The sequence below is a fragment of the Abramis brama genome (assembly GCF_963993115.1).
Source record: "Abramis brama genome assembly, chromosome: 4".
Lineage (NCBI taxonomy): Eukaryota > Metazoa > Chordata > Actinopteri > Cypriniformes > Leuciscidae > Abramis > Abramis brama.
The window spans coordinates 52,648,056-52,663,265 of NC_139966.1; the positions used below are offsets into that span (position 1 = coordinate 52,648,056).

The following is a 15,210-nucleotide window of genomic DNA, read 5'->3' on the forward strand; positions in this document are numbered from 1 at the left end:
AATATAATAAAAAAAAAGATTTAAAAAAGCCGCTCGGACGGTAAATCTTTTTAAATAGGAAAACGAATCATTTTAATCAACCGGTTCAATTGATTCATTGAAAGATTCGACTCAAATGAACGATTCATTCACTAGCTTGAATTTGTAGAACGTGACAAAAGCAGAACAAGGCAACAGTCTATATTTTAGACAATTACATTCAGCCAAGCGTCACATGATCGATTGCTATTATTAAAGCAAGTCTTACCTAGCAATTACTGATTCACGTAACTTCAAAATTTAATCTATAAAACTTTTATTTATAGATAAATTATCATAAAAGAAATGAATACTTTGCCAAAAAACAAAAAAACAAGATGATAAACCACACAAGATGCAGCATAATATTTCAATAAGCTTTATTATTTATTAGGCATTTTTTATAAAATTTTGTATCCACGAGTGATGGGCAGACACTCGAGTGAACACCGCTGGTTTCTGAGGTTCACATTTCTTGCCGCCCCCTGTTGTTAGTCCTACAAGGTAATAGACATCATTTTTTGCACACATAAGGGGTGCGCCCGAGTCCCCCTATAAAAGAAAGAATTTAGGTGACCCAGACACGTGCATGTGAATCATAGGAGTTTCAACACATCTGTATTGAAGAATCATAAGACTGTACCAAGCAGGCGGTAGAGGCTGCTGCATCCGTACACAGGAGGAATTTCATGTTGAAACTGTCACCCCAGCCGGTCTTGCAGGCTTTCTCAGAAAGAGACTTGACCCTGGCCAAATGCATGATATCAGCGTGCAGATCCACTATTACGAGAAGAGAAAACGTCACTACTCCTCAGAAATGTGCTTGAGGATGGAAATTTTCTGATGTAAAGTCAACATGAACTCAAGATATATCTCATTTACTTCTTAAAACATGTTTTTGGTCTTATGCTGCATAATGTAGCAATGCATGTTACTCCAATAAATCAAATAAAAGCATAAACAACATGGAGAGATGGGAAATAAATTAAATTAAAATAAAGTTTGGAGAATGGATGGGGAAAGGGGGGGGGGGCAGTTTAAAGAATGGATAGACAAAATAAAAAAATAAAATAAGCAGTTTGGAGGATGGATGGGAAATAAAGTAAAAAATGTTCCCATCTTTCTTCAATCACATAGCTTGAGGATTCTAGAATAAATTAGTTATTGATGGATAAAATTAAGTCAAGCCCTACATAATTTATCAATAGCTCATTTTACCTGGAAATACATCAAATTACAAAGTAAAAGAGGTTATGAATGCCATTTCATGTTGATTTTAATCTCAAACCCTGTTAGTAAGCCAGTTGACTCACATGTAGATTTTCTTGTCCCCCAACCAGTTGTCACACAAGACGAGTTGTCATTCACCATTTCATCATCGTTATCCGTTAAGCACACAGGAAATATCATCGACCCTGGACGGAGCACACGTTAACCTGTACAACTTCGATTGTGGAACAGGATCTCATGAAAAACACAGATAAGGTCATATGATCCTATACCTATTCGAGCTGGGACAGACAAGCGGATCATGGAGAGATCGGAGACCGGTGGGAATGTGCCGTCGTGAGGCAAACTCTGCACGCTTTCCACAGCTGCAGTCTGACCCGACATGAAGTTAAGGTCATGAGCTCCCAAGATCACAACATCTCCAGCCCTGTGGGACAAACTGTCAGAACATCACTGAGGAACAACAGATGATCAAACCCATGTCTTACTTGGCAAAGCAGTGGCGTGGCGCCAGCACCCAGCGCGGGTCAACGAGGACGCCGCTACAGTAATGCGTGTCGTGGTTCTGCAGGCTGACGTGCCATGGCCAGGAGTTTGGGCACGCCTCACTTATGTTCTCCACCTTGAACTTGCCATCCTCAGTGGACACCACCTGGGCAAAGCCACTGGGCAGCTGGCAGGGACCCATCTTGGACTGTCCACACTGGGCTGAAGCCATAACATGGAAATGGACATGAATGATGAATAAAGCAATTGAAAAAGGTACACGACTGATACTGAGAGCATGAAAAGAGAGTCTTACCAGTTGAATCTGCTCCAGAGTCAACAGAAACGAATTCCCCTATATAATACAAGAGGAAAATAAGCTACAGCAGTTTTAGATCAGACACTGATATGCACCTGGATCACTGAAATCTGAAAGTTCACACCACGCATTGCAGAATCGATCCATTGTTTGTAGTGGGACAGCATGGTGTAGACCCCTGGTCTTTGGGCTCGACCACATCCGACCCCCCAGCTGACCACCCCGGCAAGCTCGTACCTCTTGCCTGTGAAACACGAGAGGGGACCGCCAGAGTCGCCCTGAACAGACATCCACAGCACACATGCGTCAAACTAAAGTGTGTCCATAATGAAGGAAATTATTTTACAACCTAAACTAACATTGGCTTGTCATAAAAATGAGGATGATTAATCAAGTTTTTTTTTTTACTAATATGACTTAATTTAATATTAGCAATATTATATCATCTGTGTGAGGTTCTCCTGCATGTTTGTCACACCATACGGCTTTGATAAAAAAAATAAAAAATAAAAAATAAAAAAAAATTATATATATGCATTTTTTTTATGACCCTTACCAGAATGGTATGTGTATGATATATACATAAAAAAAAGTATACCGTCATTAAAAAAAAATAAAAAAATAAAAAAAATAAAATAATTACCTGACAATTATTTTAGCATTAGCTGATTTTTTTAATATATACACATACATTTCTACACACACATATACAATATTATATATTAATATTATATGATATATTCAGATTATGCTAAATTACTTATACTGTTTTCTTTTCAAAGATTTTTATGAAATCAATTTATAAAAAAAAAAAATCTATGATTTTTTTTGTTGTTGTTGAATAAATTAACCAATTGGGAAATCCAAAATCTAGTGGTGTGTCAGAATCAAAGCTAAATTGCAAACGTTTACCTGACATGCATCAATCCCACCAGCAGCCGCCCCGGCACACATCATAAACTCATAAAATTTCCCTCTATAAAAATTGCTACATGTTTGTGGATCAAAAACAGTAACATTGACCTCTTGAAGTCTGGAAGCACGAGCACCATCTATAAAGAGACAAATACCTTTAGATCTAATCACATAACCACCACTATTACACAGGTTTAACAGCACATTTAATTAAATAACGGCGTACTCTCTCTGATGGCACCCCAGCCTGTGACAGTGCAGTTTACCCGAGGAACCAACTCATTATTCAAGATGCCAACAGGTCTCACACACTCATTAAACACCAGTGGACTCTGCAGTTTCAGCAGGGCAATATCATTCTCATTTGTCTTTTGGTTGTAGTCCTTGTGGGAGATGATTTTTTCCACCATTGCAGTCTTTAAATAAAATACACAAGAGTTCAAATAGCAAAAATCAATGATAATAAAGATCACATAATAAGGTAGTGAGACGTAAATATACACACAGACACTTACTTGATGACAGGATTCATTCGCATTCTCCAAATCGTGGATTCCAACCACTGCGTTCCACATCGACGCCTTTTTATAACTGCTCACAAACAGGAATTTTGGTTTAGACACACAGACTGCACTCAGTCAGTCGGAGGGTTTATAGACCATGGATGGACTCACCGTTTGAAGCAGTGGCCGGCGGTGATGACCCACCACCGGTCGATGACGGCACCCCCGCAGGCTGGCATGTCGGAGTACTGCAGGGACACTTGCCAAGGCCACGAATGTGCCCAGGCCTCCTGCCCACCTATAATCCGACTCTCCTCCTCATCCTGCTCTGGGATGAAGGCGCGTATGCCAGCCTGGTCTGAAAAGCATGGTGTAAGTAATCATATTTGTGAGCAATCCAGCAGACATTGGGGGAGGGCGTGTAAAGCTGGGCAATGCTTAGCCTTCTCTTGGCCACAGACTTGAGGCTAGAGTGGAATTTTCTCACTCAAACGGCTGCTTTGTCTGCTTATTTTAGAAAGAAAAGAAAACTCATCAACAGTTATGAGCAGCTTTTCTCCATAATAAAAATATTTGGTAAATGATCCGGTGCGTATCTATGGAAGCTTGTTTCCGCCACAGAATAAAACATTTTAAAAGATAATTGCGACTTTTTATCTCACAATTGCGAGTTTACATCTCGCAATTCTGACTTTATTTCTCAGAATTGCGAGATATAAAGTCAGAATTGTGTGTTATAAAGTCGCAATTGCATGTTATAAAGTCAGAATTGAGAGATATAAAGTCAGAATTGCGTGAAATAGTCACAATTGCGTGTTATAAAGTCAGAATTGCGAGATATAAAGTCAGAATTGCGTGAAATAAAGTCGCAATTGCGTGAAATAAAGTCGCAATTGCGTGAAATAGTCACAATTGCGTGTTATAAAGTCAGAATTGAGAGATATAAAGTCAGAAATGTGTGAAAGTCACAATTGCGTGTTATAAAGTCAGAATTGAGAGATATAAAGTCAGAATTGCGTGAAATAGTCACAATTGCGTGTTATAAAGTCAGAATTGCGAGATATAAAGTCAGAATTGCGTGAAATAAAGTCGCAATTGCGTGAAATAGTCACAATTGCATGTTATAAAGTCAGAATTGAGAGATATAAAGTCAGAATTGTGTGAAATAAAGTCGCAATTGCGTGAAATAGTCGCAATTGCGTCTTATAAAGTCGCAATTGCGTCTTATAAAGTCGCTAGCTTTATAAGACGCAAACTTATAAAGTTCTCGCAATTGCGACTATCAACTATTCTGAGGTAAAAAAAACTTTTTTTTTTACCTCAGAATAGTTTGTATCTCACAATTCTGCCTTTATAACACACAATTGCGACTTTATATCATGCAATTCTGACTTTATATCTCCCAATTGCATATTCTAAAGTCAGAATTGCGTGATATAAAGTCGCAATTGCGAGAAAAAAAAGTCAGAATTCTGACTTTATAAGACGCAATTGCGACTTTTATTTCACGCAATTCTGACTTTATATCTCGCAATTCTGAGAAATAAAGTCAGAATTGCGAGATGTAAACTCGCAATTGTGAGATAAAAAGTCGCAATTATCTTTTAAAATGTTTTTTGTAGTAGCGGAAACGAGCTTCCATACACATCAGTGTTTGCGCTCTGGAGAACGTCAAAGGAACTATTGACGAAGTGTTTTTGCAGTGTAGCCAATCACAAACATATCTGTTGATTTCTTGAATGCAATGGCCAATCCGAGGCGTTTAAATTAGCACTGAAGTGGAGTGGATTCAGAGTTCTGCACGCTTGCAAATCCCCATAATAACAAACAATTAAATAAACAAGAGATTCATTGTGCGGTCAGCTTCACTGACCATAATGGAACTTTGTGAGATTGCAATGAACTAAGATGAGTGACAGATATTTACTGATTATAAAGGGAGGGCTCTTTGCACACTTTTTGCCATGATGCTAAATCCTGCATACAGTAGCCTATAGATACTTGCTTTTTGTTAAAATTAACGGTGGCATATATGAATGTAGAAGCTTTAATAAATAGTTTATCAGGAGCATTTATGCTGGGATGTGTGGCTAATTTGAAATTATTTCATGGAAATCTATGTTTTTAAAGGGGAAGTGCATCTCCTTACCCTGGAGTTGTTTCATCCTCTCTATAGCAGATTAACAATTGACATGGAAAACTTTCAAATCTGTAACCATATTGCAACCATTACGATGATTTGCTGCCTAACAAGTTGTTGTGTCTGCTTAACCGAATACACGACATAAACTATAGCCACATAACATCGGAACAAGCTTTTGTTTGTTTGTTGAAACTGTATTGTGAAAGTCGTTACCCAATACAAATAGACTTGAAGAAAAGCATTACGAACTCTCTCACCATAACATCCCTTGCCAAAGATGCAGTTTGTCTCAGTTGAAGCACTCTCTTTGGGTTTCTTTTCTGCATCTTAAAAGAAACATTACGAAATACATTGAAATAAATCACATGAACCACATCAGGTAACATGGTTTCACAAAGCTACCAAAACACGATCAAGATCCGCTCACCAGGGTCAGCCTTAGTCCAATTAAGAGAGAGTATTAAAATAAATAAATACTTTTTACACATGTTCACAAATCTGTTATTAAAAATGAACGGAGAAACGCAATACAAAAGACTTTACAGGTAAACAACGCGCGAAGCAAATTTAATCCCTGTAACACCTGTGAGGCGCAATCAGCGCTTAATTAAGCGAGTGTGGAGTAACGTTAGTTCAGAAGTTCACCACCAGAGGCCGGCAGAGATTCAAGCGCGAACACGAGAACTACACGCATTATAGATGCTTTGCACGACCGATTTTCCATCCTTGTAAAAAAGCTATTGTTATAAAATATAAAAAGACCAGTTACTGTCGAGAATACATACAGAAATTCAAATTCAGTGTCTACACCAATCTGCATTTTTTTCTGGCTAGAGTCACTCCAGGGTTTTAAATGTTTTATTGAATCATAATTAACGACCCATAACAACGTTTTTTATTACTAATTTCAATTGTTTGAAAAAAGAAATGGATTTCATATAGAGAAGCCTACCATTTTCTTATCTTATCATTCAAGCAGATGGCACCATATGCAAAACAGTATATACATACTGTATTAGTGCTGTCAAATCGATTAATCATGATTAATCACATATAACATAAATGTTTATTTATACAATATGTGTGTGTGTATATATTATTATATTTAAGTATTATATGTGTGCATTATATGTGTGTGTATATATATATTCATCTACACACATACAGTGAATATACATACATATATATATACCCATAAAAAAACTTACCTTATGGTTTTATATATGTTGTATAAATATGAAATGTATATAAAATCTGTATTTAAACCATACAATTTTTTGTGCATTCTCAAATGTTAACAAAATAGTTTCGGAAAGCTGATAAAAGATTTAGATTTGTAACAAAGGGTTTATGAAAATGCAGTTTGCCTTGTTCAAGATAATGCAGCATTCATTCATGTACCAACGTCTGCGATTAAAGATATTGTTAGGTAAGATGAAATCAAATGAAAATCTTGAATCATATTGCAAATTCAGTAGAAGGAGAAAGTGTTGCTAAATCTGATCTGTCAGCTTTGTGTGCATTATGTTAAAACAGTGGGATGTAAACACAATTACACAATTCAATGCAAGGTTGATTTGGGTAATTTAACACCTGGCCTTGGATTTTGATAAAAAGTGATTGCTCACATAATTGCCCATCCAGAGCAATGTCAACACCTCCAAACACAAGAGCACATTCATAAGTATTGGATAATATTTATTAAATAATAATACATTACTTCACATTGGTTTCTGCTATGACATGTTTAGCACGGCTGCTGCTCATTTAAAGAAATGTTCTTGATAACAGTTCCTATGGCAACGAAACGTAAGTGCAAAGATTACGGTGTAATCAAGAGTAATGCATGACAAACTCTGGCCAGCGAAAACATGACTCCAATCCATTTACTGTCACGGTGACCCAGTTCAAGGATACGTCGTTATGCATCATATTCGTAATTCCAATTCATAGAGACTTCAGTATTATAGCTTATGAGGAGAAAAATAGGATATGTAATTCACTGCACAGGTCAAAACGCCTTTAGTCAAAGATACATTCCACAATATTGATGCATGTACAAGATGAAAGATCAAATTAAAGCACATGATGAACGACCCTGTCATTTTTTTGTCCTTCATTTAAATCGCAAAATCAGATCTGCCGTGTTCATGGAACACAGTAGATGCCCAGTCATATTTGAAAACTTGCAGCATTTGTCCGAAACGCTAGTTCTGAGGCTTAGCAATCATCGAAGCAGAACGGAGCCGCTGCGGTCGAGTGGAACGGCTTTACATCCGGAAAAAATCCCTCTCAGTCTCGGAGACGGCACCTCTGCTTCCACGCCTGGCGGTGAGGAATAAAACAAGAACACACGCTCAGTTTGTCCCGGTCTGAGCACTTTAAAGTAGTCGTTGAGTGGTTTTAGAGACAGGAACAATGATGAAATCTTCTGAAATGTGTTGTTGCTGAGGTCAGTGGTATCTGTGTGCTCCAGTTCTGTATGCAGAGGCTACGAAATGTCAGTCTTTTGGATTATTTCAATCCTCTGTAAACTCTGGAGGGGAAGGAAGCAGTCGTGAATCATCTCCTGAGTCCAAACTGTGTTCGTCCGCTCCCTCTCTTCACCCTTCTGTCTCTTGGTTACTTGGCCGATGGTTCGGGTCTCGCTGTTCCTCTAGGCCCCTTGTAGTTTTTTCTCTAGTCTGTCCAGCTTGGCCAGATTTTCCTTCAGCAGTTTGGAGCTGGGTGAGAGGAGAAGAGCTCTTTGGTAGTACATTCGTGCTGCTGCATAGTCTCCCTAAAAAACAGACAAGAGTGCTTGGATCGGTCTCATGAGGAAATATCCAGGTCATACAATCAAAAGGATTAAAAAAAGCTTTATTTTTGGAATATTAGGGAGCATTATGATTTTGTGCCTTTTCTTAATTAAGCACATTTCCCTCAAAATTATTACTTTAAAAAAATCTCTCATTATCATTGTAATGCAGTCATAAAACATTTTTTTTTTCTTAAAAAATTTGGAATATTTTTTGTTATTGTTTTTTTATGGTTAATGCAATGTGACTAAGTTATAATATTAGTATTATTTTTATGCTTGAAAAAAAAAAAAAATACAGTTTTGTATTGAGTAAATCTATTTAAAAATGTTTAATGTAAATAAAACCAATTTTAATACAATATTGTTTACACACACACACACACATACACATATGATAACTAAAAAAAAAAAAAAATTATTCTTACTACCTTTACTACCTTTACTAATTATTCTATACCTTTTATACCACAATTTCTGACTATATGCAATGCATATATGTATATAAAATTATATATATACATAAAATTATATATAGGCCTATATATATAATTTATTCTATATATATATTCTATTAACTACAGTTTTTATTCATATTTATATATTTAAATAATATATCATTATTGATTCTTCACATAAAGTTACTGAGAATAAATGATCATTAAAATAATGTCAGAATTATTTATGGTCCTAACCAAAGGCTTAATTTTCTTAAAGCAAACAATTTCTTTGTTTCTGCAAAATATATTTTTCCTTTTGGTTTTTGTGGTGAAATTTCTTGTCAGTTTTCATCAGACCTCAAGTCTCAGGCAACACACCTTGATATGCTGAATGCCGCCCATATTCATCCAGGCCTGTGACTGGTCAGGCTTGAGCTCGACAGCAAGCTTGTAGCTCTGGAAACATTAGATCAACACATGACATATTATATATGGTATAAACATGATATGTATCCAATGATGAATGAATTCAACAGCATTAAACCACCGGCAAGATTCAACCTTTTATAACAGTTTTGGTCTGTGTAAGAAACACGATCCATTAAGAAAAGAAAAGAAAAAACACTGGAGGTGAATTTAACAGTCTGGCTCTACCGCAGATGTGGTGTTGAAATACCGCAAAAGGCCTTTTTGTTTAAGCCTTTATAATTGAGCTTTGAACTGGATACCAGCATTATGTGAACCTGAGACCAGCCTGTTCTCATCTGTCCCTTTGTGGTCAAAATAAATGTGGAACTACAGGGCAAATATTAGCGGGAGACCTGGAGTGAGTCCAGGAACAAAGAATAAACCATAACAGTCCTTGTGTTAACCAGACATTCTGCCCAAGAAACTTCATTCAAGTCCTTTTAAGGCAGAGAAAAAGGCAAGGTTAAGAAGAAAGCTTCCAGCACGAGACAGAGTCTGGACTGTTTGTATTTGGAGATGAAAGGATGCGGCTGATGTTCCTGTGACAGTATCAGGGCATCGGCAAGAACTGTGTGAAGGTGAGAGAAGAAGCAAGCAGCAGAAAACACAATTACTCCACATTTAGCCAGACTTTAGTTGGTTTCATACTGCAGCTTATTATAACCATGACTTGAACACTCTCATGATCGGAAGTCTCATAAAAACAGAATGGTGGCCAAATGGTAAAAAAATAAATAATAATATTCATGACTATATTCATCATGACAGCAATGTTCATTGCTGAATTTTATATCACCAGAAAATGATCATAAATATATTGGTAATATTTAATTTTTCACTCAATTAGTATTACTCTTAAATATATTTTTAAAAAAATTGATGTCATGAACCTGGTAAATGTTGGCAAATCTAGCATTTAGTTCTTCCTCAGCGCTTGTAAATGGGTCAATGACAAATATCTAAGATGATAAAAAACTAAATCTTAAAAATGTCTTTGACTTTGTGCCACACAAAAATATCTAAATGAATCTTAATTTGTAAATGGAAAGCACGCTCATCATAGAAGATGAAGTATTCAAGTGACTGTCTATATGAATTGCATTTATGTATATTTATGTGCATGTGCATTTATGTTTTAATGCAGTGATGAAAATTGTGTCCAAAATTCAGCATTTAATTTAACATAAGTAAATGTATCCATATTTTATTTCATATTAATTATGACATTATGACAAATGAAATTTTTCATTTGACATTTTATTTAAACAATAATAAATAATGCTTCATAATTTTTCCTTTCACAATACAGTAATCAGAATTGCTTTTTCTTAATCAGCTATGGAGAATATATTGTCATGAAAATGATTTATGATCCTAAAAGGCTTCGTTTCTTTATGCAAAGTATTTCTTCCTTTATGAAAAATACTATATTATCATAGAAGATGTGTTTTCAAGTTATTTTCAGTATGAATTGCATATTTCAGAGACAAAAAAAATAAGCCTCAAGTCTCATGCTTCTCAGAGGACTCCTAAAACCCTGTTAATCTGGACTTGGATTTTGTATAAAATCAGCCAGTCAAATAAGAGCTTTCCATTTGGGAAAAGCTCTTGCGGTTTATAAGCATCAGATGGTCCGTGAACTGTCTGTAGGCAAACTACAACCCGGTAAACAAGAATGTGTTGAAAGGGAATATTTGAAGAGCTGTTCTCTCAGTCTGACAGCTGCAGGTGAAGTTACCTGGAAGGCTCGATCAAGCTCGTTCATCTCTCGGAGCTGGTTACCCATGGAGAAGTGCAGCTCTGCCTTCACCACAGGGTCTGCCGGATCCTGCTGCAGTGCGGTCTTCAACGCATCCAACGCCTGAAACACACACACACACACACACACACACACACACACACACACACACACACACACACACACACACACACACACACACACACACACACACACACACACACACACACACACACACACACACACACACACACACACACACACACACACACACACACACACACGCTCATTCAGCTCAAAACTAGTGCTGAACTTCTTCATCTGCAAGAGCTGAGATTTCTCTTTGAGGTGCAGAATTGCTAAACTCAAGTAATAAAGTAATGAGTAAAGGCATGTGTAATGAAAAGAAATGACACAAAAAAAATTCTAGTCTGAGACGCCTCACTGAGATTCAATAAAATGTTCTTTTGAATTGCCGACCTCAGCGACGAGATTAGACAGAAGGCAGAATTAAGCTCCTGCATGACTGATTCACAGAGCACCAACAAAATCTTGTGTTTGTGTTTTCCATTTCCGTACAAGAGCTGTACGATTCTGGATAAAATAAAAATCACAATTTTTTTTTTGTTTCAAACAGAGATCACGATTCTCCCAGGATTCTGAACAGACAACTAAATAAAGTAACAGGTATTATAATATTAATTTTAATTCATTAGAATGAATATTAAAAAAAAAAAAATTGATTCACTTCAATTCATTTCATTTTCTATCAGCGTTTTTCAAAGAATCTTTTGAATGAATGATTCAATGACTCACTCATAAAGATGTCACTTGGGCTGCGTTTAAGTCAAATTTTGTATGCCCTTCCCTTGCTAACTCCCCTCCGACTCGTTCACTTGGATGTGTGTCATTGCTCACAGTACACGAGTGCACTACTGGCGGAACCCTTGCAATGTGTTTAAATTGAACGTCCTAAGCCCTTGATCAGCATCTGCAATAGAGCTGATTTATTATTTACAGTTTTTTTCCTTATGAATTTTATTCTATAGGCCTGTATGTATGCTTGGGCTGTTAAAAATTTTAATATATGCAAATATTAATTATGAATATATTCATATATTTATATAAATATATTAAAACACAAAAAATGATAACACTATACCTGTGTTAAAAAACAGTCAGCCTACAAGTATTAGGTAGGTGTAGGTAGCTACAAGTATTAAATGCGGTTAAATGTCAAAATAACTAGTTGTATGGGGTGTGGGGTGAATTAAGCGTGATCTGCTGTGACGTCACAATCATGGTGCATTGTGGTCTATGGATCTGCCTGAAGTGTACATGTTGAGTAGACTCCCTCAGTCAGGATCGAGGGGTCGAGGGTCTGTCCAAATAAACTTCTCTCGTCCACTTGACGAAGTTGAACGCATTTCAAAATGGCGGCAGGGATTCCCCGAGCGGAAGTGCTTAGGGAAGTTTGCCAGTGTATGTCTAAAAGTTAAACGCAGCCCTATTTCATTACTGGATGAATAAGCGTTTTTGAACGAATCTCTTGAATGAATGAATGATTCAATGACACGTACATTTTGAACAGTCACTTGTCGCCACCTAGTGGTTTAACAATGTAAGCGATACAATCGTTATTTGAAGTGCCAAGTTACATTCAAAAAGGATTTGCTCTATTTTTTGCGATCTTTTAATGATTAACCGTGCAGCTCTAGTACAAGCAATAAAATGGAGCGCACACACATACACACATACACACACCTCAGTGTGGTTGCCTTGTTTGCTGTAGATGGCAGACAACAAGCGGAAACATTCAATGCAGTTGCTGGTCTTTGAAATGATGCCCAGGGTCATTTTCTCTGCCTCTGTAGAACGACCTGCCATGGCTAAAACCTGCGCCTGTGGAGACAACGAGACGGGAACAGACAAAACAAGTTAAAAAAAGGAAAAGGGAATGAAAGAGCGGCCAGAAAGGAACCCGAGAGGTTGCGGCCTTTGTTTCTCGAGTCTAGGCGGTGATGTGAATCACAGTGATGGTCCTGTGGAGGCTTAATTAAGCTGACGTTATACGCTTTAAAACTCTTCAAGAAAACTATTTTCAAGGACGCTGACAGTTATAACAACATCAAACCTAACTGGCTGGACTGGAAAAAAAAGGCATTGGGCATTTTTGGGGCTAAAAAGTCACTGTAATCTCACCAGGGCGAGCCAGATATCAGTGCTGTCGGGCTGCAGTGTGGCTGCCTCTCTGTAAACCTCCAGTGCCTCCTCGAATCTACCCGTGTTGTAGTATAAAGCCCCAAGAGGCGTCAGGATATCCACTTTACGAACCACTTGCAGGGCCCTGTGTGAGGCACACACAAACACACACACACACACACAGCGCCTGATTTAGTTTACAGTTGTGTAAGCTGGATACACTGTTTAGTCTATACAGTTTCATTTGATCTCATCTTACCTTTTGTACCATAGCTCCGCCTCTTTGTTTTCATTGGACGAGCGAAGAAGACGGCCCAGGTTCACCATGGCAACATAGTGAGCTGGCTTGAGACGCACCGCTTCCTGGTAATGAAAGGCTGCACGATCCCCATGACCTAAAAGGGACACAGATAATATGTAGGTGTATAAAATGTGGTTGATATGAAGCGTGAAATATAACACATGTGTATGTGTCATATAATTATTAATCGCTAGAGATTTGGGGCACTAACACCAATGCAAAAATGCAAAAAAACATAAAAAGTTTCTTACCCGTGTCCACCAGGAACACACCGTAGTTGTTATGGAGGTCAGAACTGTCGGGACAGTTCTCAATACCCTTGGTGTAAATTTCATTTGCTTCTTTTGAATGTCCCTACACACACACACACACACACACAAAAAAAAATCCTTTTAAAGGAATTGCAAAAAATGTCTAACAAGAACTGAAAAGGTCACTTTGTATGTGTCACTAACTGAATCGAGAGAGCAAGACCTGGTCAGCATAGAGAGAGGCGAGGCTGGAGTACGCATCAGCGAAATGGGGACCGAACCGAATCGATTCCTTCAACATCCTCTCCGCCTCTTCCTCCTTCCCCTGAGACCTGGAAAACAATATCACCATCATCCTCTTCCTCATGTACACAGAGACACAGAGACTGTGTCTGAAACCAAAGGCAGCGGACACAAGTAATATGTGTTTACTTCAGAAGATTGCCCAGGTTGAAGAGAGCTCTGTTGTGCTGAGGGTTAATGTCCAGCGCTCTCCTGTAATAAACTTCAGCCTCCTCAGCCTGATGAGTCAGAGTGCCCAGATTATTCAGAGCACTGGCATGGCGAGGGTACAGTCTACACAGAGACAGAGGACGTTATTAGGATTTACATTACCAATCAAAGAGCTGACACAGTATTAAATATTAAGTAAAAATTTAATATTTAAAACTAATTTTACAAAACTAAAAAAAAAGTCTTATTAATAAAAATATATAAATAATTATGGTCACACTTAAGATTAGGGTCCAATTCACAACTATTAACCATGACTTTTGCCTCAATAAACTACAAATTACTGCTAATTTATAGTTAGTAAAGTAGTTAAGTTTAGGTATTGTGTAGGATTAAGGGATGTAGAATATGATCATGCAGAATAAGGCATTAATATGTGCTTAATAAGTTCTAATAAACGGCCATTATCCTAGTAATATGCATGCTAATAAGCAACTAGTTAATAGTGAGAATTGGACCCTAAACTAAAATGTTACCATAATTATTATTTTATGTTATTGTATGTTCTCATGCACACACACACACACACAGACACACACACACACACACACACACTACCTGAGGGCTGTTTTATAGTGGTAAATGGCTTCTTGGTTTCGCCCTCTGTCCTTCAGAAAGTTGGCATAGTTGTAATGAACTTTAGCATTGAGAGGTAAAGTCTGAATGCCAGACCTGACGGAGGTGGAAGAAAATAGTTCAGGACCCAGAAGGCAAAGAGAAAGAAAACATTTCCCATTCACTATTTACTACCAAAGAATGCAAAAGTCAATCAATTTCATGCTAATTGCATTAAAACTCATTAAAAAAATACACATGTAATGGAACATAAAATGTTATAAAAAAGAAAATCTCGGCCAATAATTCTGAAAAATCCAATTGAACCATC

The 15,210-nt window shown here is 37.3% G+C and overlaps 2 protein-coding genes across 2 annotated transcripts in view; both read right to left on the minus strand.

The window, feature by feature from the left end:
* Positions 1-381: 381 nt before the first annotated feature.
* On the minus strand, positions 382-5,934 carry ovch1 (ovochymase 1). Its single transcript, XM_084110771.1, has 12 exons — positions 5,872-5,934; positions 3,643-3,829; positions 3,484-3,559; positions 3,195-3,384; positions 2,966-3,105; positions 2,178-2,331; positions 2,051-2,089; positions 1,737-1,956; positions 1,521-1,675; positions 1,332-1,433; positions 662-798; positions 382-570 (listed from the first exon to the last, which is right to left on the minus strand). The coding sequence occupies exons 2-12, from the start codon at positions 3,708-3,710 to the stop codon at positions 409-411; spliced, it is 1,443 nt and encodes a 480-aa protein (XP_083966897.1). The 5' UTR covers positions 3,711-3,829; positions 5,872-5,934; the 3' UTR covers positions 382-408.
* Positions 5,935-7,301: 1,367 nt separating this feature from the next.
* Positions 7,302-15,210, minus strand: part of tmtc1 (transmembrane O-mannosyltransferase targeting cadherins 1) — a 43,067-nt gene continuing 35,158 nt past the window's right edge. The window contains exons 11-20 of the mRNA XM_084111095.1: positions 14,883-14,996; positions 14,244-14,387; positions 14,035-14,143; positions 13,812-13,914; positions 13,519-13,654; positions 13,260-13,404; positions 12,822-12,959; positions 11,058-11,180; positions 9,230-9,307; positions 7,302-8,393 (exon numbers count right to left, since the gene is read on the minus strand). Of these exons, the coding sequence (XP_083967221.1) occupies positions 8,271-8,393; positions 9,230-9,307; positions 11,058-11,180; positions 12,822-12,959; positions 13,260-13,404; positions 13,519-13,654; positions 13,812-13,914; positions 14,035-14,143; positions 14,244-14,387; positions 14,883-14,996 (1,213 nt within the window). The 3' untranslated portion in view covers positions 7,302-8,270. The remainder of the gene's footprint in view (positions 8,394-9,229; positions 9,308-11,057; positions 11,181-12,821; positions 12,960-13,259; positions 13,405-13,518; positions 13,655-13,811; positions 13,915-14,034; positions 14,144-14,243; positions 14,388-14,882; positions 14,997-15,210) is intronic.

Excerpts from the sequence above, each read along its gene's own strand:
- ovch1 (XM_084110771.1), bottom strand. The coding sequence starts at position 3,710 with ATGCCAGCCTGCGGGGGTGCCGTCATCGACCGGTGGTGGGTCATCACC. Across the intron at positions 1,676-1,736 it reads CCACGCCACTGCTTTGCCAA|GGCTGGAGATGTTGTGATCT; the intron begins GTAAGACATGGG and ends TTTGTCCCACAG. Across the intron at positions 571-661 it reads CAGCCTCTACCGCCTGCTTG|GGGGACTCGGGCGCACCCCT; the intron begins GTACAGTCTTAT and ends TTTCTTTTATAG.